This window comes from Molothrus ater, chromosome 5 (assembly GCF_012460135.2).
Source record: "Molothrus ater isolate BHLD 08-10-18 breed brown headed cowbird chromosome 5, BPBGC_Mater_1.1, whole genome shotgun sequence".
Lineage (NCBI taxonomy): Eukaryota > Metazoa > Chordata > Aves > Passeriformes > Icteridae > Molothrus > Molothrus ater.
The window spans coordinates 16,155,212-16,182,974 of record NC_050482.2 but is presented as its reverse complement, the minus strand read 5'-3'; the positions used below and the strand labels follow the sequence as shown (position 1 = coordinate 16,182,974).

Here is a 27,763-nt window from a genome sequence, read left to right as displayed (position 1 = left end):
AATTAATGAGGTGTCTTTGCTTTTATAACTCATACTTACACTGCTCTTCTTAATCTCTACTTATATGTCCTCTTTTTTTTTACTTAAGCTTGTTCTGAAGTCAAAATAGCAAGTGTAATGAAACCAATTATTAATCAAACCGTGATATCAGATTCATTAATAAAATGTTTCCTCTAACAAAAAGAAAATATATCATTCTTACCTCTGTTACTTTGGGCTGAAGTCTTAAAACTTCAGGACTCATGCGTGGTATATCTATGTGGATCTAATTAGACAAAGAAGAATACTGTAAAAGGAACCAACAGCACACTTTCTAAGCAACATGATACTTAAAATAATTCTATTGGTTTACACTATTAGTTGTAATTCCATTGTATAATTAGTTTTGGGATAACATGGATTTTTACTGTATTTCAAAAGGTACAGCCAAATCTTTAAGTCAATCTTTCAATGAAGCAAAATTTAAAACCACATATGTTTGTATTCACATTCTAGGATCCATACATCACATTTTAATTATTTGTAAATTATAATCATATTGGCAATACTCATTACCATAGGGTAATTATGAGTAAATACATACTACTACTTCTGTGAAGTCATATTCAACTCCCACTATCATAGAATCATTTAGAATGGAAAAGACCTGTAAGATCATCAAGTCCAAATGTCCAAAGGTGAAAGAAGAGTTTAGCACCCATTTTAATGTATTTGACAATCAAGAAGAGAGCACAAAAGTACCAATATTCTTAAGTTTTTTTTTCCTCACTTCACAAAGGACTTTCATGCAACAGAGTGCTCAAGTGATGATTTTGTCTTCTATTCATAAGCCTTATGTTAGTGATGCTATATACTTGCTACTAAAGATTAGTCTTGAAGCTGAAAGAAAGATCTTTTCTTTTGTCCCAACAAAGGCTGAAGTATCATCGCTCAGTGTTACAAACTACTCATTTCAATACAAAACTTGAAGAAAAGTTATCTGCTTATCTGGGTGAGTGTGAAAGTTTGACACCCCTATGTTTATTTATGTTGCACATCATATACAGTCTCAACTTCTTATACAGAAGTTTGGAGCAGTAAGAAACAGTCACTGTTGTACTTTCCCTGTCCATCTTCACTTATTTGAAAGAGGGTTTGAGTGGAAGATGAAAGATTTGAAAATTCAACTATTTTTAAACAGAAAACCATGGCAACATTAATGCTAACATTAAAAGAAATCCACTTTTTCGAATTTCAGATGAAAACTACTTCATATTTTTCTTCTAAAATTCAGGAAAATTATTAGAGGGCTGTCTATCTGATATGATTAAAGAAACAGAGAAAAACAGCAGCAAAGTTCAAAAATAATCTTTAAGTCCTTTAGCAAATGTTCTGTAGATAAAAGTCAATTCAATCAGGTGTTCTACCTGTCTGTAGGTATCTTGGTGGTTTTCATCATTTCTGGAATCATAGTATTGTTCAACAAATGCAAAATACTCTTTGCGTTTTCTTTGTAAAGTGCTTTCTCTTCGGTCCACATTTGCAGGAAGATAGCCCTGAGAAAACAGTGAAATGATAAAGATATTATTCTTTGCTTACAAAAAGCACTGCTGGCATTTGATTAGATGTGACAAGAGACCTAACAAACTGACGCAGTGCCATGTACTCCCACACAAATCTAAATAATCCTTTACTAAACTATTTTTTCTAATCCCTCCAACTCAAATAAAAGTTCAGATAGAAACATCTTATAAAAACAGCTGGATTTTTTTTTGCCTTTTTTTCTACAAAATGCGATTTCTCATCAAAAATACTAAGATGGTATTGATTTCTGAGGAGAAAAGCTTAGATAAATTAGTTTAGGTAACTTTAAAAACATGCAAGTTGCTTAATTTCTATGTGGCCAGTATTGGAGCAATTTTATTAAATTTTTTAAATTTAATAAAAAAATTGCCTTTAAGTAGGAATTACATACATTGGCAAGGGAGGGCTAGATTCAATATTAGGAAAAACTTTTTCATGGAAAGGATTATCAAGCACTGGAACAGGCTGCCCAAGGAAACGGCTGAGTCACCATCCCTGGAGGTAGTAAAAGACACACAGATGTGGCCCCTAGGGACATGGTTTACTGGTGGACTTGCCAGTGCTGAGTTTATGGTTGGACTACACAGCCTTAAAGGTCCTTTCCAACCTAAACATTTCTATGTTACTATATTAAAATCATTAAAAATGGCATTCCTGTACACTTTAATTACTTCATTTATAATGACAGGAGAATATACAAGCCATATTACATTTCAGATACCTTAAGAGGTACTTTCTTTTTCAAAATTAATTCCTTTAAGATATACAGACTTGTGTTTGATTCCAAGTACTTTAAACCTCACCAGCTTCAGTTTTCCTAAAGACTTTTTCTGACATTTAATATCCTATCCTAGTGTTTTGTGTTAAATATTGAATTTATTCAATAATTTTATTGAATAAAATTTATTTATTCTCAAGACTAGTGTTCCCATTTATTCTCAACAGTAGTGGTTTCTTCCCTGTAGGATATCTTATTTGGTTGCTTTAGAAAATAATTCATTTTTTAAATCAAATGTGATTGCTTGAAGCACACCAATACTTTCTCAGCAAGTCTTTTCACCATTCTTCGGTTTCAAAGACTGAACTAATCTTTCAATTCAACATGTCGTGTTTCCTGTTCACTTTACAAATTAGGTTTTAAAAGTTGGGAAGGCTTGCAACGTATCAGCAGTGAATAAATTGGTGGAAAGTTTAATCCGTTTATTCATTAATTTCCTCTAAAGGCTTTTACAAACATATCTTTGGTTTTGTTATTCAAAAGAAAAGAGAGCCTCTGCAGTTCTTCTTGCTGTTTAGGTACAGTGTGCTTAACACTTTTGCTATATTTTAAAAATAAATAATGTCTTTTTTTTAAATATGTTGTTACCAGTACACATGCATAACATCAACAGAGTATTATACTGAAAAACTGTCTTCATCAAACACTTGTTAACATTATTAACATGCTGACTATGTAACAAATAACTGATCACTTTGTTAAATCATATTTTTAGAATTCCAATTTCTATGCTGGTTTTACAAACAAGACAATCACCATCTGCCTCAGATACCACCAAGTATACTCTGTTCCCTGAGAAAAAATTAAGTTTGGGCCTTTTAAATAAGACTTTTGAATAATTTTGGAACAAACATAAACTAAAACCATAATATACATTGGTTTCTTCAGTTGTCTCATTGTTTTTTTAGTACTGCAACAAATCTTTAATCAAAATATCACTTGATTTTTACAAACACTTATTTCCCCAGGAGCTCCTGGTGACTGTATGGAATCATAAAATGGTTTGTGTTGGAAAGGACCTTAAAGATCATCTAGCTCCAACCCCCCTTCCACTAGACCAGGTTGCTCAGAGCTCCATCCAGCCTGGCTTTAAACACTGCCTGGGATTACCATTATTAGTCCCCCTTACCTGGGACATTAACAGTAGGTCACTATTAGGTTACCAGCAGAAAAGCATGGTGGAGCTTATGACCAAAAAAACTGAAAGCACTTTTCTTTCCCACTTGGGAAAGAAGATGAAAGAAAATGCTGCCTTACAGTATAGGAAAGTAATGATTACTAAAAGACTTTGAGTTTCCAAAACATACTAAATGAGGACCACATAGATAAGAAATCGCAGCAGGACTTACTTAAGAAAAGCTAAGAATTTTCAAAATATTGCCATTTGGAGGTAGAAAAAACAAACAAACAAAAAAAGCCAGTTTCATAAATCTCTTACTCAAAAGAAAATCAACTTAATTGATAAAGTACAAAAATGCAATCTGAAAGCAGGTTTTTGCAGAGATATGGCAAGATGAAGTTGCAAATTGAACTGAAATAGATTCTGGAATTAAAGCAACAGAACAAGAGAACTCTACACTTAGGCATTTTTCTAGACCAGGAATACTAAATTAAAATCAACTTCTGGATTTAAGTTAAAGCTCCAGGAAAGCCTATGCTCTTACAAGAAAGCAAGAGGAGTCAGCTCATTTTATATTTTTATAATTTGCATTATTCCAAATCTCTAAACCCCACTGTCAGTCTTCTGATTCAGAACTTAAAATGCTTATGCTTTAGCTTATTATGTTTCAAAGTCAACTTTGAGTTAGTCATAATTTTTCTTACTTTTAGTATTTTAAAGCAGACATTCTAAACTTCAAGTGAAAAAAAATGCCTTTTTTACAACCAAAGTCACATATAGCTTTGGAAACAGAACTAAAATAAATTGTAAGCTCCATGTTTAATTTCAATTACAGCAGGATATTTGAATATCCACCATTAAACTGCATCTGCATTTAGCATTAGAAGGAACTAAGCTGCAAATTTAGTAGAACTCATCAACAAGAAAGACTCTTTCAGTCACTGAAAATCAGTGTCAATCTGAAGTAAATACTTTGCATTCCCTACAGAATTATTCTATAAAAAGCAAAGCTATTTAAGTCTACTCTCTGAGAAATTCGATAGTGCTAAACTGGTGTGTGTGTATAATTCAGAATTTTAAACAGTTCTTAAATGCACAAAGATTTGTTGAGAAAGTGTCTTTCACAGCCTCTGGAGAGTAGACATCACGAGAATTCTGCTTCTTTTTAATACAAACATCCTCATAAACTTTCTCCCAACCACAGGCAGACAAACAACAGCTAAAATGCTTAACTAGTTGTCATCACAAGCATTATAGCTGAAAAGATAGACATGAAAAATACCTTTATGAAGAACTGCATTTTTGCAGAAGAACCTTTTTAAACATAGTGCAAACACCAAGATGAAAAAAATCCTATTCTGTAACACCAAACCCAGTGAATCACTTATTTCCACAAGCTTTTCCCACATGCCCAACTGAAACACCTCCATGGTACTTCACCAAGCCTACTCCTAAGCTACAGCCAAGGCAGTATCCTCTGGCCATAGGGAAAGAGAAGAGTGCTCAGCCAGCCAAAAACTGGCACCACAAAAAAGTGATTAGCTTTTTATTGAGGTTGCCTCTGAACTGCTTCACAGGTCTGACATCAGGAGAGCCAATGCCACAACTCAATTGACACAGTGGTTCAGAGTTGTTCATCTTAAAGCACTATAGAAGAATCAGCCAAAAAAACCTATAGATCCTATCACTGCTTTTCCTCACTACAGTGTTAATCCTTTCTTGCAGTTACTTTAATGTGAAGTCAGAATGAAGCCTTTCGTAGGACGCTGATAGGCTTTGCTTTCCCTACTATGTGTCTGTTTTCAAGAAAGCTGTTAAGAATGTACTTGTCTTTGAACTCTCCACCATTCCATCAAAACTGGTTGAAAGAAGCCACTGTTATCATGAGCCCTTCTTTCACAGAAAGCCAGGCTGAAAAATAAAGATATACAGCAGGCACGATTTACTACTACTTCTCATCCCCCTCTTTTCATTTTGATAGATTAATCCTGAAATTGAGTAAAAGAACATAACTTCCATTACAATTCAGCACAAGACACGTTTCCAACCATCACTGATGGATTACAATTCAAGCAAAATCATTTGCAATGCTTGAAAAAGCTATTAGTACTAAATGCAGAGGAAGAATAAAATAAAAAAAATACAACTTACTGAAAGAAGCTTCCATGCAATTGGACGAACCCGTTTGGGAATGCCAGACCAACTCAATTTTCTCAATTCATCTATTAAAACACAATGGTTTCATAAGAAGCAAGGAAATTACTACCAATTTACATACACAGATACATTCAAATTAGCATAAAGGCATTCACAACAATAGTCTTCTTAGAAAATCCAGTGATTACAGAAATATAGGGCAATCCTAATGAATTAATAAAATACTGGATAATTGCTATCCATAGGGACACCTATGGTAATAGGTACTGAGTGTGATAAGGTAACTCTCTGGAGTATTTCTCAGCATTACTGTTTGGTATACATGCCTTATATTGTCACAGTTGGCAACCCACTACATAAATGTATTATTCTTCCAAATATTTTTGAGATACATGAGAAAGGAATACAGTGTATCAAAGCAGGTAAAACAGTTGTTACATTATTAAAGTCTGCACAAAATAAGGAGCAGCAGCATATGCTTTCAAAAAACATTAAGAAGTTCACAGTACTTCTGCACACTAAATATGCATGGATGGAGGAAACATGAAAGCATGCTTATACACATAACCCCAAGAAATTTCACAGTTCACAATAAATTTCCCCCTTATCCTTCCTCTCAAGGAGTTGAGAGGCATTGAAGAATTAAAAAATGACCAAAGGATCAGTAACATTAGAAAAATATGACACTACCAGAGTCCAGTGTGAACCAAAGATGCAAAAAAAAAATGAAAGTAGAACTTGTCAGACAGAACAGACAGATTAGGAGATAAATTCAAGAAGTCACAGGCTGGCACACAAATACACTTTGTTATGAGTATGCTGTCACTGCAAACACAAGGATTCAATGAGAAAAAGATGCAATAAGCAACTGAAAGAAGTTTAATTTGTCATACTCCAGCTGTGATCATCACGCACAAGCTGCCCAACACGAACCCCAGACAGCAGCTGGTCACATCCCTTAACCCTGCTACTTCCTTGTCTCTGCCCCATTTAACAAACCACTCCAATTATTTCTTCCCTTCATGGTCCCAGTTTTGCTACTGTTATACCTAAATATGGAATTTCTGAAATGATTATCAGGCACCATTGCTCTTGTAACACTGCACTTTCCTAAGTGATCTCTCAGTGCCTCCCTCCATACAATGACACTGTTTGGGCACCTCTCACACATTTCTCTCTTGACTACTTGTGAAATCCAGGCATACCATAGGGTGCCATCTACAATTTGTGTCAGCTTCTCACACTGTGGTTTGTTACATACAGCAATTTCTCACATCACCTACAGTAGTTCTCCACACCCCAGGGAGTTTGCTCAGCCTCCAAGCAGCTTTAGTACTGGCTTGCAGCCCCGACCACGTCTGCAATTCCATCATGATCTGATTCCAAGTAAATCCCCACCCTACCAAGCACTACAGCATAAGTAACAGTATCACTGGTTATAGTCTAAAAGCTAGAAAGGCAGGAAGTGGTCAGAAGATGTAAAGGCAAAATAAACATATAACATGAACAAGAGTAGAAAAACAGTATTTTGTATCGTTTATGAACAAAAACAATAAAAAAGAGATAATATCTGCCTTAACTAACAATCTACAAATTATATTTCCCTTCCACTGACATAAGCATGACAGTTAGCTCCAATTGTTTTAATACCAATGAAAGCCTCAAGTCTTCAAAATCAAAATCTCCAACTGTGCATATTCCTGCTCTACTTGTCCTTGTGCAGTATTTATGAACAAATATACTTTACTGGGTCTAATCTATTTGTGTCCAGGCTGAATGAAAACTTATCTTGTGCATTAGTTTCTTACTTCCTTACACAATCATTTTGCTCAAGTTTCAAGTTTTGGCTGTCTTTATGTACAATCATACCATTTACAAACTGTGTAGTTAGTATATGAAGAATATAGAAAATAAATTCTAACTCAGCAACCACTTTTATTATTTTCTAGTAACACAGTTGTCAATTCTCAACTCTATACCCACCGAACCTATTCTAATCTTTCACCTTTCCATATTTTTGCTCCACCCTTAACTCACCTCAATAGGAATCCGTGCCCAAACATGGGTACCAACCTCTGAAAACAGCACATGTAAAGTAAGAAAAAGTATAAAAAAGGAAAACATGCAGATCTACTGTCACAATCAGAAATGTGAAGCATATGATTGAGTGACAGATCATCCCAAATCACCAAGTACAAAAATTCCACTTACTTTTAAGTAACTCATTTAAGGCCAAAGATAGGAAATACAGAAGCAAATTGGAACACAGCTTATTTTCCCTCCCTCCCCTCCCGATCCTATTCTGCAATGAACATACACTTCCTTTAATTCAGGATAGCTTGGGCTATCATGTAATTCCAAACAGTAACACACACTATGGGAGTGGGTTCAAAAGGACTGCTCTTTCTGGAAGGAAATCTCAGCATGGAAGTGAAAACCAGGGACAAATGATGGGGGTTTTTACACCACTTATTTGAAACAGATTCTCTATTTATCCATCATGTAGGATTTTGGGAGTGAATACGTCCCTACATTCTTCCATGCTGAACACAATTATCTACGTTGCTTTGCCACTGCCTTATCGTCTCTGGGAGCTCTTTTTACACCTAGATTGCCTGCTGGGCCTACCAAATCTTCAGCGATGCTCCTTCTCTCAATATATCTGAGAACACCCATTCAAAGCTAGTTTTTACATGTTTCTAAGTTGTTTCTCAAACTCTCTTTTAGAAATGCTTCCATTCATTTGGCCTGACAGGATTCATATTCTTCTCTGCTCTCCTTATTTGACACAGAACTTTACCTTTTGGATTGTATTTAATAACCTTCTATTGTATTTAATAACCTCCTCTGCTCTGTTGTCATGCCATCCTTCTGAACTTTCTCAAGGCTTTTGTTTCTGGTTTTGCTTTCATAAGTGGTACAGTAATTGCTTTCAGGACAGAGGACTGTTAGACAGATGATTGCACAACTGAGAGTTAAGTCAATTCCATTACAAACCATTAGCCCTGGGTATGTGATAGTTCTATTTCTTCACACTGGCTGCTATCCTACATCATAGCCTTCCGAAATTCCAGGATCCCAGACTAATCCAAAGAAACATATAGAATTCTGGCCCTAACTTTTCACTACAGTGAGCTCAACTACTATTTGGCCAGTGACAAAGAGCACACAGGAAAACTCAAAGGGGCTATACAAGAATTCTTATGAGGTGTAGTGGCAAACCCCAAAAGCACACAGTCTGACCCTTGCATGGCACTACTGCTAAAGCATCAAGTGATGCTTTCCTCTGATGGTTCATCACCAAAACAAGAGGAACGAAAACAAAGGACCCTGCCCTTTCCAACAGCAATTACAACAGCAGGACCAAAGTAGCTCCTGGAAGACTTAGTCTAACTGTACTATTACATAAAATAAAAACGCTTCTGGTGAAGAGAAAAAAAAATTGAAGCATATACACAAGAGTATCATTTTAGACATACATAAAAGCCTGACAGTGAAGCCAAATTCTAATACTGCTGTTAAAATACATTAACTACATGTGCATTTTATTAGACATACATAACTAAATTTTACAGCAAGTGTCTCTATTACAGTCTTTAAGATGGGCTTTATTCTTACAAATGACTCAACAGGTGAGTTCCTAAAAATCAAATAACCACATGTAATTGAAATACTCACATTTCAGTTCTCAGGTTATCTTGAGACACTAGAGACTTAATTTTTTTAAAAAAGAGGACCCTGGAGACTACAGATTGGTCAGCCTCACTTTTGTGCCTGGAAAGATCATGGACAGAAGACCTTCCTAGAAGCTCTGTGAAGGCACGTGCAGGACAGTGATGTGATTTGAGACAGTCATCATAGCTGACCAGAACAAGTCCTGCCTGAGCAGCATTTTGGCCTTCTACAATGGAGTGACTAATCAGTGGAACAAGGAAAGGCTTTACAGGTGTCATCTATTAGACTTCTGTAGACTTTTGACATATTGCCCCATAAAATCCTTCTCTATATTGGAGACAGAAGTGGAGTTGATGGCTGGACACTTTGGTGAATGAAGAATTGCTTGAATGAGCACATCCAGGGAATAATGGTCAAGATGGAGATCAGGGATGAGTGATGCCCCTCAGGAGTGCATACTGAGCCCAGTGTCATTCCATGTTGGTGACATATACCACAGGATGAAGTGTACCCTCAGCAAATTTGGAGTGACACTGAGCTGAGTGGTGTGGTTGACACAGCTGAGAGCTGGGATGCCATTCAGAAGGACTTGGACAAGTTGAAGTGGGATCATGGGAATGGTATCAGGTTTAACAAGAACAAGTGAAAGGTCCTGCACCTGGGCTGGGGCAACCAACCAGTATAAATACAGGCCAGGGGATGGAGGGATTAGATCAATACACATGGGAGAAGGACTGGTGGGTACTGGTGGACAAGAGGCTGGACAGGTGAGAAAGTCAAACGTGTTCTGGGCTGCCTCAAAAGCAGCATGGCCATCAGGTCAAGGGAGGTAATTCTGCCCCCTCTACCACACTTTGGTGAGAGCCCCAGGTGGGCATGGAGTACTGCATCCAGCCCTAGAGTCCTCAGTAAGAGGAAGACATGGACGTTTTAGATCAAGCCCAGAGGGCCATGTAGATGATCAGGGGGCTGTAACGCTAAACAGATTTTTGGGTTTTTTACATTTTCCATATATTTGTAGCTCTGTAGACTACTATTGTATAGTTGTATAGCTCCTTAACTAACTATAGTACTCTTCCTACCCCCTTACCTAAATTTTAGAACAATAAGCTAACCTTCCTGGAATCTTATTTAGTCTTCCTCTATAGTGTGAACCACTATTTTTTCACTATGTATTATATCCGTAATAAATGTGGGGTTAGAAGCTAGGGGCAGCTTCAGTGGGGGGCAGAATCAAAAGGGGGATTACTTAATTAACTGTTCTTCTAATTGGATGATTTCTGTTAAGTATGCTAATTTGTTAAACTAATAAAATTGTCACACTGTATTATGTGTGCCTCTTGCTGTATTTGCACCATGAAGATCTTTCATTAAAGGAAACTGTTTAGCTTGTGGCCAGCATCAGCTGGACCACCTCTCCTATAAAGACAGGCTGAGAGAGCTGTTCAGCCTGGAAAGAAAGGCTCTGGGCAGCATTGTTGGGGCCTTTCCATACTTAAAGGGAGAGATAAGAAAAATGGGGACAGACTTTTTGTCAGCGTCTGTTTTGATATGACAAGGGGTTTTAATCTGAAAGACAGTGGCTTCAGACTAGATGTAAGGAAGAAATTTTTTACAGTGAAGATGGTGAAACACTGGAACAGGTTGCCCAGAGGAGTTGTGAATGTCCTATGTCTGGGTGAGGGTCTCAGACCAACCTGATCTAGTTGAATATGTCCCTGCTAATTGCATGGGTATTGAACTAGATGTCTTAAGGGTCCCTTCAAACCCAAACTATTTTATAAACTTTGTAACATTTCAGCCAATGACAAATGGTTTAATAATTAATTAAAATCCTTTCTCCCTAGTCAAAGCATAACGTCAATGAATTGTCATTAGAGCAACTCCTTCCCCTTGCAGATTTCCCAAGGAATTAGACATCCTAGTTTTGAGTCACCAAGCATGTTCCCAAGCACAGACATTCTACAAGAGTTTTAATAGCACCTACAAATCAGACACACATGTTCAATCAAGAGAGTACTGCAAAAATATTCTTGTTTCAATACAATTAATATTTTCCTAAACTTCCAGATCAATTATTTTGAAAATGAGCACTTGTAAACATTCTAATTATAGACGCAATCATTTGTTAAAAGAGTGAGCAAAGAACCAGCTGAAATAAGCCAGATCCAAAAACAGTACCTGTAAAACCCTGCCTGTGAACTCTTTCTCAAACTAAAAGGATTCTTTCTGAAGAAACAGTTTAAGCCCCAATTGTTAGTCTGTTTTTCAGCTGCCTCATTACTTGACATAATTCTGTGACCAATGGGTATGAAAGAATTTATAAATCCCCATAGATTTTAGACAAAAAGTATCTCAATTTGTTCCTACTAGCCAACTATCACTTCTGCTTAGGAGACAGCAGTTACTTTTCACAGAAACAGTGCTTTAGGATATTTTATTATGAAGGTATAATGTGGTATGAAAATCCTTCAAATTAATATGATTAATTTAATTTAGGAAAAAAATTGTTTGACCTGGCTTACTACAATACATTTACAGATACGTTTCCTCTCTCTGAGGAAGAAAAAGTTTAAAGCAATTGTTCTAACAGAAATCTTAGGACTATCCTTTTACTGCATTTAGATTTCAAGACTTCTCATATTCCATAAATATTTCATGGGGAATTTTACAAAGAAAACATGCCATTAGTTTGCCAGCTTTTAACTGTACAAGCAATTACTGGAGTTATTACCCACTACACCTAAAACATGAGGCCAAACAACCAAGTTGACAAGTATTTTTCTTGGAACTACAAGCTAATCATTCTACCCATTACAAATATATAAGAAATATTAAAGGAGTTCAAAATTTCTCTGTATGTATTATTCATTTTTGATACAGCTGTTATTTCATTGAGATTACTATACATGGCTACATGAAGTCATGGCCTGCATGAGCAACTCCATGATAGATATGATAAACTAGATTTACATGTTTTATGTTCCTACAACATAAATTCCTTGGATATTTTAACTATAAAAAGCTGGAAAATTCTTTCAAAAGCAGAGATGCACAGAACTGTAGCTCCCCCAACAGCACGTTATAATACAGGCAGTACCTATAGAAAATAACTTTAATACAGGGCTTGTTATTACTATGGCAACTACAGCAACTGGTTTTCAAAATGAATAATAGCTCTGTTAGGCACTTCATTAATTTTTTTTTTTTTTAATCAAACACTGCTCCTAATCTTCTCAGTGGAACAAAGAGTTATTCTGAATGCTGCAGAAACAGGAAATAAAGTCCAATTCACCTTTGTAAATACAGGGTAAGATCGTTTTCAGAGCCTTTGCTAGAAAAGAGTAGGAAAGTACATCTTGTCTGCTACTCCACATAAAAAAATCAGAAGCAGAAGCAGATGAGGTTAGTGTTACAAGGTACAAGAAAGCAAGTGATTAGGAAAAGTAAGGCAAAAAAATTATTGAAATTGCCAAGACCTGCAACATGTGAAGCCAGTGATGGAAACGATAAGTAATGGAGAACAACTGTTGCAGCAGCAGATGTTGTTTTTCATAGTTCTCCCAAAACATCCAATTTCTGTGCAATATCAACTGTTTTTATTTTTACATTAATGCCATTGAAAAAGTTTCTAACTTTTCATGTACAACTAAGGGAAAGCCTTTTATACCCTGTTCTGAATGTTAAAAAAAAAAAGCAGCTCTAAATGATTTAATTATGAGTCTTTACTTCAGTGGTTGCACTGTATTATTTAGTTTAGCTTTACTATAGGTTCTATTATATCAAATTCCTCTATAAGGCTAGCCCTTAATCTCTAATCCATGTAAGTTTTTCTCAGTTAACTGCAAACATACATCACATCCAGAGTAATTGTCCATTGTGGCTAAAACACACGTGAGGGCAAAACCAACCAATAATCTGCAACAGGGAGACAGCACAGCACAGACATACACAGTGAAACGTGTTCCACTGTGTTTACCATCCCAGACAAGTTTTATGTACTTCTTCCAGTTCTGGGCATGCTGCTAATGAAGTAACAATGACTTAGGTTCCAACATTATTAATAGTGAAAGAGATGCTGGCAAGAAAACCTAAAGGATTAATTATACTTCCTTGAGCCTTCGTAAACTGATTTACAAGCTGTCTGTGCCACTCATAACAACAGGTACATTGCTAATCTTGATGTTCAAAAGCTTAAGGACACAGAGCATGTTCAGAGTTCTCAGTAGTCTTGTTGGTGACATTCCTGGTAAGTCCCTCCCATGCCACAACGTCTGCAAAACATCATGGGAAGAGGCAAAGCTGCTCCCTCAGTCTGTGACTTCAAGAGAGAACACTGAACTTCTCACCCATGTATTTTACTGGATAATACAGGTTTCACAAAGTATAAGTTCAGCTTTCATGATGCTCTCAGGTAAGGAAGAGAGATGGAACACCAAAAACAAACCAAACAGCCATACAAACACAAAAACTAAAAGAACATTTCATCATGTAGTACTTCGCTTTCTCCCAGTTCATCCAGACTAAAATACCCCTCTTCACTGTATTGTTCACCACATGCCTAAGACTCACAGACTGTTTTTGAACATCTGATCAAAAACCAGTGCAATGATCTCCTAAAAATTCTGCTAAAACTTTAATGGACACCAAAAAAAAACCCTTTTAATTAATCCATCTTGTAATCTGGAGTAGAATGCTAACTCTTTTCTTTTTTGATGATCAGTTATTGTAACTACCACAACAATTTTTCTATGTACACAGAAATTTGAATGATAATTTAGTGGTTTGGGTTTTTTTTATAACAGTAACCCCTTCACATCAGCTGAACTTAGGAGTCCCACTGTAATTCCAAATCCACTTGGAAAAAGACATAGTACAGAACTCCACTCTTCATTAATGGAGCCATGAGTATAACATGGGAGTTTTAAGGACACTTTTTGAGCAGATCAATGGTTTTAACCTGAAATGTTCCCTGTGGACATCCATACAAAAAGAAACAGCTTAGTCTCTAAGCTATTCTGATAGTAACAAAAATCCCACGGATTTCTATTTTTAGACAAGAAGTCCAGAACCTCAGAACTAGGCTCATCTGTGTACTTCACAATGCCTCTTACCCATTTATTAGAGTCATACTTGAATACCAAAAATCTGGACAAAAAAAAAAAAAAAGGTAAAGCTTTAGGTCACAGGCTTGTTTTTCAGAACTGAGAAAAGGGAAGGATTATCTTGTTTGTTAACAGGAGCTGCAGCTGGTTCAGCCTTACTCTTTTTTTTCCCCTCAATAAAAACTTAAATCAATGATAGGTGGTGTTTGGAACACATAAGAGTAAGGAGTCTTCACTCAAGTCAAAATTAACAAATCCTTGTTAAAAAACAACATTAATCTAAAATTAAACCACAGTTCTTTGCAAGACTTTGATACAGTCCCCCACAACATCCTTGCCACTAAAACTGGAGAGATTTGTTTGAGTGATGGGCTGTAAGATGCAGACATTTGGTCAGTTCCTTATCCAAAGAGTTGCAGTCAGCTCCAAGTGGAAGCCAGTAACAAGTGGTATCCCATGAAGTCCACAGTGGGGCCAATACCATTTAGTGTCTTCCTCAAGACACTGACAGAGGGACCGAGAGCACACTCAGCAAGCTGGCAGATGACACCAAGCTGTGACAGAGTGGATTTGCTGGAAGGAGTGCATCCCATCCAGGGAGACTTGGACAGGCTTGAGAGGTGGGCCAAGGCAAACCCCATGAAGTTCTCCAAGGGCAAGTGTAAGGTCCTGCACCCAAACTGGAGCAATCGCCAGAATCAGCACAGGTCTGGACCTACTATGTCAATCTTAACAAAGGAAGAGAAATGTATCTTGAAGAAACAAACTATGCAAAATCTTCTCAAAATTGTTTCAAGAATCTATTATCATCTAGTTAAAATGAAAAATCATAAATTAATACCTTTACATTGAAATATACCACCAGAGCAGTAATCAGAATAAATGCTTACTATTAAATGAAAATACAAGTTATGAGACCAACCCACAGAAAATAGGAAGACAAAATACTAATTCTGCAACAAGTAACTAAAAAGGGAATAAATAATGGATATTTGACATTCATTTCTTTCAGAAGACTGAATTAATAAAAAAGGTGTTACATAGTCTACTGGTACAATACTGTCTGGTTAATAATCTTTTTTCATTAGCTAAATAGGAAAGCATGTTTTGTAGATAAAAAGCTAACTAAAACAGAACAAGAATCAGAGAGGACACCTTTTGGTGATAATAATTTGAAAAGACAGATATGACTAATGGCACATCACACGAAGCAGCAGTAGGACACATATTAACTTTATACTATATATCAACAAACTAAAAGAAGAATAGGCACTCACATGGTCAACTACAAGTAATGCACAGCTGTAGAGGGCATTAAAATTCTAAATTACATGGATGTACTAGGAGCACAGAGATAAATCACTGTGTAGCTTAGTGCAGATAAATTAATGAAGCTGGGGACAAAATTAATCAAGTTCATTTCAATTAATGCATTTTGTAAAGGTATTGAAACTTTTCAATAGCACCAGTTTGGCAAGCAATTTTATAGGACATAACAGACTGGTTACAGAATACTAGATTTATGAGCCATAAGTGAAAGAAAAGGTAATTACTATGTTAGATCAGGTTTAATATAAATCTACAATGGATGTGACCATGAATAGGAAAATCCTATTTCAAGTTGCTGCAACAATACAGAAGACTGCTGTGATGGGGAAAAGAGATATCTACATGTTTTCTTTCTGAATTTAATCTCTAGAGAACCATTCTTGACTTCTTTTATTATAGCACACAGAGACAACCAGCTATTGTTATAAAATAATCTGAGATTACAGCATTTTAAATCCTGTAAAATGACGTAATTAGTTTTTGCCACCATCAGATAAATCAAAAGTTCAGCTATTCTTTACAAGTTCAGTAAGGCTTCACAACATTATCCACTACTTCCATAGCAAAAGATTAGCTAAGAGAGACAGCACCCAACTCAGCCACTTCCAGTACTCCCCAAAAAGGTTTCCTTTTTGAGATCTGGTCATAAGGAGAAAGAAAAATAGATGATTTCTTTTAAAAGTAAAATGAAAAGTGCTCTTGAATGTGTACAGCAGCTGGAGTAAATTTAAGATGGGAATACTTCACAATTCTCATGGGTGCTTTTACAGGGCCTTCTATTATTTTTATCAAGATAGTGTGCTAAAACTTCAACATATTTTATTCAGCTTGGGATTTGTCATGACTAAGTAGGAAAAATGGTGACCCTAACATGCAAAACAATTTTACAACTTTAGAAATTAGTTGGTTTGACTCTGAAATAATACAGGTGTTATGTTGCATAATGGTAGCAATACAGTGTTTTGAAGCTTTATTAAATGAAGAGAACAGAGCACACCAGGTTTACCACTGGTTCTTATTTTACTTAAATAAACACATTTCTCACATCCAATTACATACTCATTAGCCATATATGTGTAAAAAACAGAAAAATAGTTGATTCGAAGATTAAAGCACTTCCTCAATGCTTTTATCAGCTAATTTTTAAATTTATATTAGTAACCCATCATACATCAGCTGTGCTGAAGTTGCAAGTATGCAATAACTTGTTTGTTGCTTTGTCAGATTTTATCAACATTGCTTACATTGTGTTTGCACAGTTAACATCTCCCTAAAACATTTTACAAGATTACTAAAAAACACAAGTTGAACAAAAAGAATTAAACTTTAATCGGAAATCTGATAGACACAGCAGTACTGTTCCTCTAATATATACAATGTGGTCTGTGAACGAAAGAAAAATTTCTTCTCAGAAATACTGCCCCCCACACTGCTTTGTCAAAGTTCTGTTCCCCCCTCTTAAAGCAAGCAACTTGTTAGTAAAAATTCTGCAAGCCCATCTTCACTTAGTAATGCAAGGTCCATTACAAAGAAAGACAAGACCTGAAATTCAGTAAGTCTGCAGCAAACTGACTGCAAGTGAAGCATAAACACAGGCTGATTGCACAAAACCACTGTGAATTATTCCTGCTGAATAAGCTGGCATGCACTACCAGGAGTGGGAAGCTATGCAGACAAACAGACCCTACAGCTACCTCACAGCTGTCTCCTGAGCTCAGCTATCCTAGCAGCAGCCCCACTCTGCTTCCTGACCCTGCACCCCTGCACTCACTACAATCTAATTGACAGGGGTCACTCCCAAAGTCCCCATCCAACCAAACTGCTTCTTACAATAGGCTCCTTCTACCAGCCCACATTTCTTGCAGTAACTACCTATTTCCACAAGTTCAAAGTAGCCAGCCTGTGAACCAAACCCAACTCCAAAATCTATTCGTGGTTTCCAATGATTAAAATAATCTTCACTTCCAAATTTATATACGTAATTCTTCTTTTTGCATTTTACACCATCTTTATAGGATGATTATTCAAGTGTGAATCAAAGGATTTCAAGGTCATTTGCATTACTTTGTATTCATAGTCAATGTTGATTTCTCTTGTTATGATAAGAGACTATGTGCATGACATGGCTACAGTTCCACAAATTAACTTACTTCTATTTTGCTTTGAAAGGACTTGTTACATAATCTATTTCAACAAAATGTGAAACTATACCAAGAAAACAAACACAATAGAAATACTTTACTTCAGTGTACTTCTACTTCCAAGCAAAACCAAGCCTAATACTTTCAGAAATGAAGGGAAATATTTACAAAAATGTCTCCATGTCCTACTAATTTAATTCACTGTGACAAACAAAGCCCAACTATTTGTGGGTCTAACACAAAACATACTCACACATACCACATCACCCCCCCCACACACACACAGAATAAGTCATCTGCACCAGAAAAGCCACCTATCCCTATATTACTCACCACAAATTTTAGCTTGGAACCTATTGCCTAGTTTCTACCTTAGAACATTTCCAGTATTGTTCTGAAGAAAACAGAAAAAAAAAAAAAACCCAACACAAAAACCACCCCAACAACAAATTAAAAAGTCCACTTTCTCAGGCTACTGCTGTCATTATAAAGCAAGAATACTTTTTAAATATGATCGTCACTGTAGCACAGAGCTAAACCAAGCATCTTCCAAAAATGCACACATTAAAAACGCATATAGACATGCACCCACCAGATTCTGATGAACTGTGCATACAGCAATAAGCATATACATGTTTGCATATATGTGTACACAGACATTCCCTAACAGATACCAGGAATTCAGTCCAAGCACTACCATCATATATGATCTACTCCTAAGAGCTTCATGATCATCAAGAGCTTGCATGCCATGAATAACGAGTTCATTTCTTTCCCTAAAACTATAATGTATTACCTGTAGATAGATATATGTGCTATTCGACATATTCCAGATACAAAAGTCAAAATATTTGCATCAAAAAAGTCAAAACTGGGTATAAAATTCTATTCACACAACTTCAAACTGTACTTATCAGTTTGTACAGCAAGAGAAAGAAAAAGCTTCCTATAAACAGATGTAGAAAAGGCATTATTTAGTGGTATGTACAAGAAATAATTGAGAGCTTACTAGATATTTTTCACATTTTAATATCAAGGAAGCATACTCATAGTTCACTTTCCTATGCATATTTCAGTGTGAGATTCATAAAGTTCAATAGCAAAAAAAAATATAGTTTGTTTTATATTGACTAAGTTCACCATAGACAGGGTGACTGCACTCCTAATAGGACTGGAAACTTTCTTCCAAAATTATTTCACTTTAATCCACAAATCTGATTTACTGGTAAAGTATTCTAAACTAAATAGACAGCACAAGTGAAATGGATAGGTTTAAACTGAATTCTGTCTTTCCTCTGATTTTGCAACCTTATATAACAAAGATTTCTACTATCACAACATTCTTAAGCTATGAGCTTCCATGTCAGTCACAATCACAAAGGTCACAACATCTGTTAGATCAAAGGGCTAAAAAGTGGTATTTGTTTACCATTTTCAAGTTTATGTAAAATATGTTTTAACACCTCCCTTTATTCACAGTTGCATTTCATAAGAATGTCCTATAACTCACTGAAATGCTCAGTCTCATGCAGTTATTATAGTTTCCATAATTGTACTTTCCCAGCATCAATCTGATAATAAGACACAGCATGGAAAAAAAAAAATAAAAGCTACAACTTGGACTGTATTATATTGAAGAAGCCTCATAACAATGACCAGGCAGGAGAGGATCAATTCAAGAACTACAAACATGCAATTTCTACTTCTTTCTGTAAGTTTCCTGGAGATATCTTCCAGAATGGTCTACCTCAAAGACATTTTCTTTATTCATTATTTTGCCCTCAACTCCTAATCACCAAGTTCTCCAAATGGAGTGTACTAATCCTGCTTCAGATTTTCACTTGGGATACAAAGCCATTTGATTCTGTGATACCCTCTTGGCACTTGTATTGACTATTCAGCAGCTAAAATCCAGTAAACAAAGGGAACAGTCAAGTTATCTGACAATACATTTGTTTTCCCATTGACTTGTTGTCAGCATTCACAGATGAGACACAGAACCACTGTATCAGCCTGTGAACATGAAGGCTCACAGAGTAGACAAGCAGTAATACTTACACGCCTCATCGTTTTTCACTCCTATTTATTTCCAAGCATGAAAATCACACTTATATACCAAGCTGTTCCATTATCAGGCATTAACAATAAACACAGCTAATTTTACTGTGGGGTTTCTTTCTACAGAGATTAGTCTGGTAGGAAGAAATAATGTGAGAAAGAACCAGAACCCATCAAACACCCTACATATATTAGTAGGATGTATGCAAATCACTTATTAAAAGCAGGAGTACTACAAACTTTCAATTTTATTCTTTCTTTTGTAAGATCAATTTTCAATGTTGAAAGGATCAATCTTAACCAAACCATATGGCAGGACAGCACATCAAACAGGAAAATTCTATAGTTTAAGAACAGTTTAGATGTAATTCATAGGTTCTATGAGAAACACTCACCAAGATCTGTATTTGGGCCAGCAAGTAGCTGCTTAAATTTGTCCAGTCGAGATGCTTCTCTCTCAGTTAATGCAGGAGTAACTGAGGTGCTGTAGTCTGCCATTCCACTTGCCAAGGGAGGTATGGAAGTTTGTGGAAGTGACTGTGATCTCTGCATGGAAGAATTTTCACTAGCATTATCTGAAGAGAAAAAGAAGTATAGCAGTTAGCCTTGGCTAGTGAGAAGGCTACTAATCACTTGAATTTAATTTGCAAATTTAAAACAGAATTCTTCTTTTTGAAAAATGCAAACTGAAGTACAGCAGAAGTTTGGACTTCAAATTACTTGGATTTAGCAGAAGGAGCATTTCTCTTTGAAGCAGTATTCCACAATTAAAATACATCAGAGATCATATTAATAGCAAGGCTCATGGATTTCTACAATCTGTGTTACTAAAAGCTGTTCTCTCCCTTACATTCTTAAAAAAAAAAAAAAAGAAAACAAATTAAAAAAACAACCACCAAGAAATCTTAAAATTATCGCATTTGAAAGCTTATATAAAACCATGGAAAAGATCACATGAGGGGGAATCTCCCAGTCCACCTGCATGATTTTCTCCTGCTTTTCAATATATTTTAATTATATTTATATTTTAATTACAATTTATTTATAGTTTTTCACAATAGTGAAAAACAAATAGTGAAAACAAAAAAAAGTTTATTCTACCGCCATACACATGCATTACAATTTCATAAGGCATGCAGTCTTCCTCTCAAATCACTAGTGATAAACAGTATTTTCCTGCAATATTATTTTAATATTGGGGTTGGGAAGAGTTTACTGTCTTACAGGGGCAAATATGGTAGCTCTCATCCTTTATCTCTCAAGATCTTTTTCACTTTTCAACATACCTAATGAACTCGACGTATGACCTTCACTGACTGATTTAACAAGCCTATTATCACCACATGCAACTGAAGTCAGCTGTGCAAATTCCTCTTGTTTTCCTTCCTGTAGATGTTCTTCCTGAAATTTATGCTGTTCTTGTAGCTTGCTGTGATTCTGAATTACTTTGTGAGCTGTTTCCATGACCACTTCTGTATTTAAGTTTTCAGCAGCTATTGCTAAGAGTTCATCATCATCATCTCCAAGATCCCAAGCATCACTTGTGTTACTTTCAAATTCTTGGAAGGTGCTGACTTTCTTCAATTTCACTGGAGTTGTAGGTGGCTTTGAACCTGGTTTTATCAAGCTGTTCAAAAACAAATAAACACTATTTAGAAAACTAGTAAGAAGCAAAATACTCTAGGTAGGACCAAACCCTGAAAGTTCATAGTTGATACTACATAGGTAGTAAATGTTTATCTCTCTCCACTCATGTTGCCACTACATCCACCCACCATAACATACAGCTGAAGAAATCTAGAAAAAGGGCTGTAAAAACTGACACTTTGTTACTTTGAATAGAAGCAAAACAAATCTTTCCTTCTCTTTTCTTAAAGAAACAAAAAAAAAGGACCACCCCCAAAATCACATGAAAGGATTACTACTAGAATAGCTTATAAAATAGGGCACACTGCACTGCTCTTGCTTCATCCATTGCTGTAGATTTCAGCCCTTTCAATGCAATTGCTGCTTAACAGCACAGGAGCTGAAATCAAGCCATGGTCTACTCCTAAGTCATCATAAGCAATCATGCAATACAATCACTGTCATAAACAAACCAAGTCTCACGTTAAAACTCATTAAATCTATCATTCCTCCCCATCCAGGCATGCCAGCATGGATTTCCTTCAGAACTTTGCTCTTCTCAGAAGAAAGATATTTCTTCCAGTTACTGGTCTAAGTGGACCCTGATCAGCTCCCAACCTTTTGCCCCTCTGTCAACAGGCAGTATGAGATATGAACCGAGTATCCCTCCCTAGCCTGGAACTTGCTCGCACTTACAGTAATGCAGAGCAATCACATCTCCCTTCAGAAGTGAGCTGAATAAGGTATAAAGTTGAGAGGGTTTCTTAGTCTGTTCCCAAGAAATAAAGAAGTTACAGCCATTAATTTAATTGTGCTTTCACAGAATGGGTAAGATGGGAAGGGATCACAGAGGGTCATCTGGCCCAAACTCTCTGCTCAAGCAGGGTCATCTGGCACAGAATCACATCAAGATCATTCTTGAGTTTGTTTCTGACCTCCCTCTCTCTCCACTTGGGTTAGTTTTTCTTTTTTTCTGTTAAGACAAGGCAGGCAGAACTGCAAATCAGAAAAAGTTCTTACCCAGTTCTCACACAGTATCAGTTATAATGTTTCTTTTATACTCCCTACAGGGAGTATCTTCCCTAACAGGTGCTACAACACTTACACTTTCACCTGACTTGTCATCACTGTCCAAAACAGCAAGGTCTTTCTCTAGTTCTGTCACTTCAAAAACTTCCAGTTTTTCTTACTGGGTCTCTATACCTCTGTATTTTGAGCCAATTAATCTCATTTCTTTTAATTTCACCCTTAGGATCACACATTTCAACTGCCTCAACTCTGCATCATATGAAAATTAACTAGAATGTTTACTTGTACTATCTGAAACCAGCCCTTGAAAAAATTTAGAAGCATGACGTCCTTCCAACCAAATACATGTCTTTGTGATACTTTTTTTACTTTACCACAATTTCCCATGTATAAGGCATTAAAAATAAATAATAACAGTTGGCAATCTATTTTAGTTAAGATCTGAAAGAGCTGACTTCTTCCTGCAAATATGGTAACCATCAGGAAGTCACAAAGGAGAAGTCAAAACAGGGAAGTCAAGATTATGACAAAAATTGAAAAAGGAAGACTAACAATAAACTTTACAGCCAACAGGAAAAAAAAAAAGAGAGAAGACAGAGGAGACAGAAAATACTTGGAATATTTAAATATTAGGTTAACTCACGTTCCATGCAATAATGGGTCAAAAGGTGGATGCTGAGCTCCGTACACATGTTGGATACTAAAGGAAAACAAAGAGAGTTACCACAAAAATAATAAATATTTGGAGAGTTTCTGTGTATAAAATAGTCAGTAATAAAGAGAACTTAAAATGTTCCATCAGTTGTCTGTTTCAAAAATTAACAATAAGGAAGCTGCAATTGATGTGCATATTAAGAAGCAATTTAATAAAAATCATAGATTTGCTAAACAGGAACTCTGTGAAACCTAAGCTAAGGCTATTTTAGGCTATTTTATTTTTCTAACCAGAAATTAAAAGAAGAAATAAGTTAGACTCTGCAGTAAGAATCTACAAAATTCTCTTCTCAGATTTATCATTTCTCCATCTCTTGCAAAAAATTAAAAATTCTCAAAGAAATATCTATAGAGATTTAATCTTCTACATACCCTTGTCACCCAAAATCCAACCAGACAGTTCTTAACCATTACTAAAGTACAAGGATGACAAAGCTACAGTAAAATGCAGAAGGTGACAGCTTAGAATAAAAGCCACAGGAGTACTAAAAGAATGCTTTGAAACATGCTTCCTAAGACAGACTTACTCACTAGCCTCTAACATTACAAAATAGCATGTTTTTGTGTGAAAACCAAAACTATCTACAAATAAAAGTTCATTATCTCCGAGTTACTGGGTATGAAACTATTTTGTAAATTAAAAAAATGCCACAGAAGGCACATCAAGACTTACATGTGGCTTCATATTAGAAATTACTACAACAGAACTCTCTAATTGTAAGAGAAATAAATCATATTTCATTATGATTATATGATAATAAATCATATGCAACATTAACAACTACCCAAACCTGTAAAAAAAATCACATAGAACAAACATGCTCTCCTAACACACCAAAAACCATCTCCAGACCATAAGGATAAGTAAGTCCAACCCTAGTAAACCTGAGATAGAACCAAGCCAAAAAGACTGCAGTCAAAACAGATTTTAAGAGAGGCTTAGATTTTCACAACAGCTGCAGTATTAACACTAGTGAAACTAGCCCTAGGGGCGACTGAAAATGGTGATTTATCAAAACTTGCAACGATTTTTATGTGATTCAATGGAAATCAATTCCCCACCAGCCTTTCCACAGAACCACATGCCATCCTCTCCACAGGCACATCCCTGCTCTACACTCCCATGAGGGTCAGGTGCCACTGCCCATTTCCATACACACAGAAGGTGCCTTTTCTTTACACCACTCTGTGAATACCTGCCATGCAAATGCACTCAAACAGAAATCAACAGTCCTCTCTATGCCATGAAAAAAATCAAAAGCACATTCTCCACAGTATCCTTGTTTTTCCACAAGCCTGCAGTTGCCTGCAAATTAACTGCAAGTATTTATAGATCCTGTGCAAGGGAGGAAGGCCAGAAGTGTTTCACCCTCAAGAGATTCAGCAAAGTTACAAAGAAAACATAGTAGAAGAAGGACAACAGGTGGACTGAAAAAGTTAGTTTGTAACTAAAGAAACAAAACCACTCCCAGTTAGTGCTTATGGGTAAGTGAAAATGAAAGGAGGTAAATGATGAGCAAGACCACATTGCTGAGTTCATGTCTAGGGTATTAAATACAGAGTTACTATCCTCTGAGAGCCACAAGTACACATCATTCTTACAAAAAGAATATAGAAAACTGAACTGTGAGAACAATTTAAGGAAAAGACCAAAGAATGTTATTGTTAAATAATAATCTGAACATGTATTTCCATGCTGATGTAACAGTCAAAAGAGTTAACAGGACTTTGGGGTCTATTCCCTGGAAAATCTTGAATGGGAGAACGTGCTTGTAGCTCTTTGCACTAATACAACGACTGCTCTGCTGCTCACACTTCAGAAGAAAGCTGAGAAATTGACAATGTTTTGAAATACGTAGCAGAAACTAAGACATGTCTGTATGCCTAGAAAATACAGCTTCCTACAAAGTATTTCAAAAATTTCACAACTTGTATCAAGTTTCAAAACATCCTAACTTGGCCCTGCTGAGAGCTACAAACATTCTCCCACTCAACATTTCCCGGCGAACACATTCCCACGATCACGTTAACTCCTTTAACCGCGATGTCAGGCTAGGACCGCACATTCGGACAATTATTGAACAACCTTTTTGACACAAGCCAGAACCAGCGCTCACTGACCACCAGCCATCTCTAGCAGACAACTGGAGGCGCCCAGCGCCGGAGGGCTCCGAGCGCTGAGCTAACAAGGGACCCGCGTCCGAGCAGCGACCGACCGGACCCGGACCCTGCGGGGAGACTCAAGTACCCGCGGGGTCTCGCGGGGTAGGAACGCGGTGTTGGGGTCACAGCGGAGCGGGACGGGCACGGACGCCCCCCCAGCCCGGCACCGTCTAGGGGCCGGCCACGCCGACCTTCCGCGGCTCCTCTCACCTGCCCGGCACCTTCGCGCCGCTCCGCTTCCAGAACTGCTTCCGGCCCCCGTCGCTCGCCATAGTGGCGTCACCTCATCCCCCTCCGCGCTCCCGGCCCTCTCCTCAGGCTTCACTCCCCGCCATTCCCTTCCACAGAAGCACCACTGAGCGCCGCCATCTTGGGACTGGAAAACAACCCCGCGCCTTATTGGCCCTCCGAAGAGGCCCGGAAGTTTGAGCCAACCAGAAGTGAGATTGCTGCCGGGTGGGCCCGCTCGGGCCAATCGCAGCGAGGGGATGTTGGGGGTGGGCGGGGGCGCGGGCGGCCCAGGTACGGTGTCCACCGCCCGGTGTCCCGTCAGCGCTGTGCCCCGGCCGGGCTGTGCCCCGGCCCAAGCTTTCCTGTAAATCAGGAATTGCTTCGTGGCTCTCCGAGTGGGACGTTTTCAGACTTTAGTCCTCTTTGATTGAACCGTACAGAGCAATTCCTCAGAGTACTCCTCAGAAGTGCAAAACTTGCCTTGTGAATGGATGGTGATACTAACTGAAGATCGGTGGGCATCGGTCTATAACAAAATCCATCACGTTTTTTCTACTTTTATATTTTTACATTTATTTCCAATTATTAACACAGTTAGTGAGGACGAGGGGAGCAGGGGGACTTCAAGCTTTCTGTTTGAAAGTTCTCCAATCGTTGTACCTATTTCATTTAAGGCTTTGACATGGTACAAGATTGAGGGGGTTTACATGTATCTATCTGTAGATTTCCCAGCAATATATCACTTCACAAGGACACATCGCTTCTGCCAAGCAAATAACTATGGTTTTATGTTATTCTTTCAACTATGGCTCCTGAGAAAGCAGTGCTGAGTTACAGGATTTTTTGCTGCGTCTCAATGCAATTTAGCATATAATTTAACATATCAACAACTGTTCAGGGAACATCCTGCCACAATTAAGCCAAAAAACTGGCACTGTAGTACAAGACCTGATCTGCAGTGTAACCTTTGTTCTTTAGTATGTATTTCATGTGTAAGTTATTTCTTAAGAATTGAAAAAAAAAAAGCTTTCCTTCTGCTTTGGGATTTACTTAAGCAGTTGCCTTCTAAAAACTGACAAAAATGAAATGTTTCACAGATCTTGTTACATCACTGTCCACAGGTGAAAGCTGTAATTTCAATGCCTTTTATAGACATGTATGCTGTAGAAGTATCACCTTCTCCATTTGTGTCCTTCAAGTAGGATTCATCTTACACATTCTGGACTTTGAGTATCATCAGCATAATGAAATACACAAGAAAAATATTATGATCTATGTCTGTTACCTAAAGTGAGATGAAACCTGCAAAGTCATGACTGGAACTTTGCTTGGTCATAGCTAGATAAATTTAAATTATACTTGTTGCTACTAGAATACAAAAATGAGGTGTTTCTCTTGTGACAGTCAAAGTGATAAATCCATAAAACATACATTCCATCATTACCATTAAGATGGATGCTAAAACTGTGTTTCAGTTATTTTTATTTGTTCATTGTTGATATTTATCAAAGAGAAGCATAGATTCAGCCTAGATAGCCCAAGCCATCTGTGTCCTTATGACAGTAGACCTGAATCCTGAAGTGACACCATTTAATTTTTGTGTCAGTCTGGTGCAGCCATGTGGAACTTCTGGTTGATTTTAGCAGTGGAGGTTTTGCTGAGTTACATAATCAAGTCAGCACAAGGTTAACTCTATTATTAATATTTCATTATATTAAGTATCTGTTGCCTTGTGCCTAGGTTTTTAATGTGGTTCAGAATTTTGTGTTGGAAAAAATTGGCGATTGCACGGATTGTTCCCTGAATAAATCTGACTTGCAAATGGGGCTACATTTGTATCAAGAACTGCAAGTGCCCTCCTCTGCTACTGTGAAGGGCTGCTGCCAGTTTGAGACCTGTGAACTGAAGTCCCACAGAGCTGGCTGCTGTTGACTTTCAAGAAGGCAAGGATACTGTTTGTATTCCCTTCCCATTCATTTTTATATTTTCTCCTTAACCTGAGTGTTGTTTTATCCCTGGCACAAACCTGTGTTGCCAGGGTTCTGGAGGTGCAAGGGATTTGGAAGAAGGAACC

The 27,763-nt window shown here is 37.1% G+C and overlaps 1 protein-coding gene across 1 annotated transcript in view; it reads right to left on the bottom strand.

The window, feature by feature from the left end:
* TBC1D22A (TBC1 domain family member 22A) overlaps positions 1-25,808 on the bottom strand; it is a 140,927-nt gene extending 115,119 nt beyond the window's left edge. The window contains exons 1-7 of the mRNA XM_036401158.2: positions 25,669-25,808; positions 23,225-23,281; positions 21,213-21,553; positions 20,322-20,501; positions 5,613-5,683; positions 1,407-1,535; positions 203-265 (exon numbers count right to left, since the gene is read on the bottom strand). Coding sequence (XP_036257051.1) covers positions 203-265; positions 1,407-1,535; positions 5,613-5,683; positions 20,322-20,501; positions 21,213-21,553; positions 23,225-23,281; positions 25,669-25,730 — 903 coding nt within the window. The 5' untranslated portion in view covers positions 25,731-25,808. The remainder of the gene's footprint in view (positions 1-202; positions 266-1,406; positions 1,536-5,612; positions 5,684-20,321; positions 20,502-21,212; positions 21,554-23,224; positions 23,282-25,668) is intronic.
* Between the last annotated feature and the right edge of the window lie 1,955 nt (positions 25,809-27,763).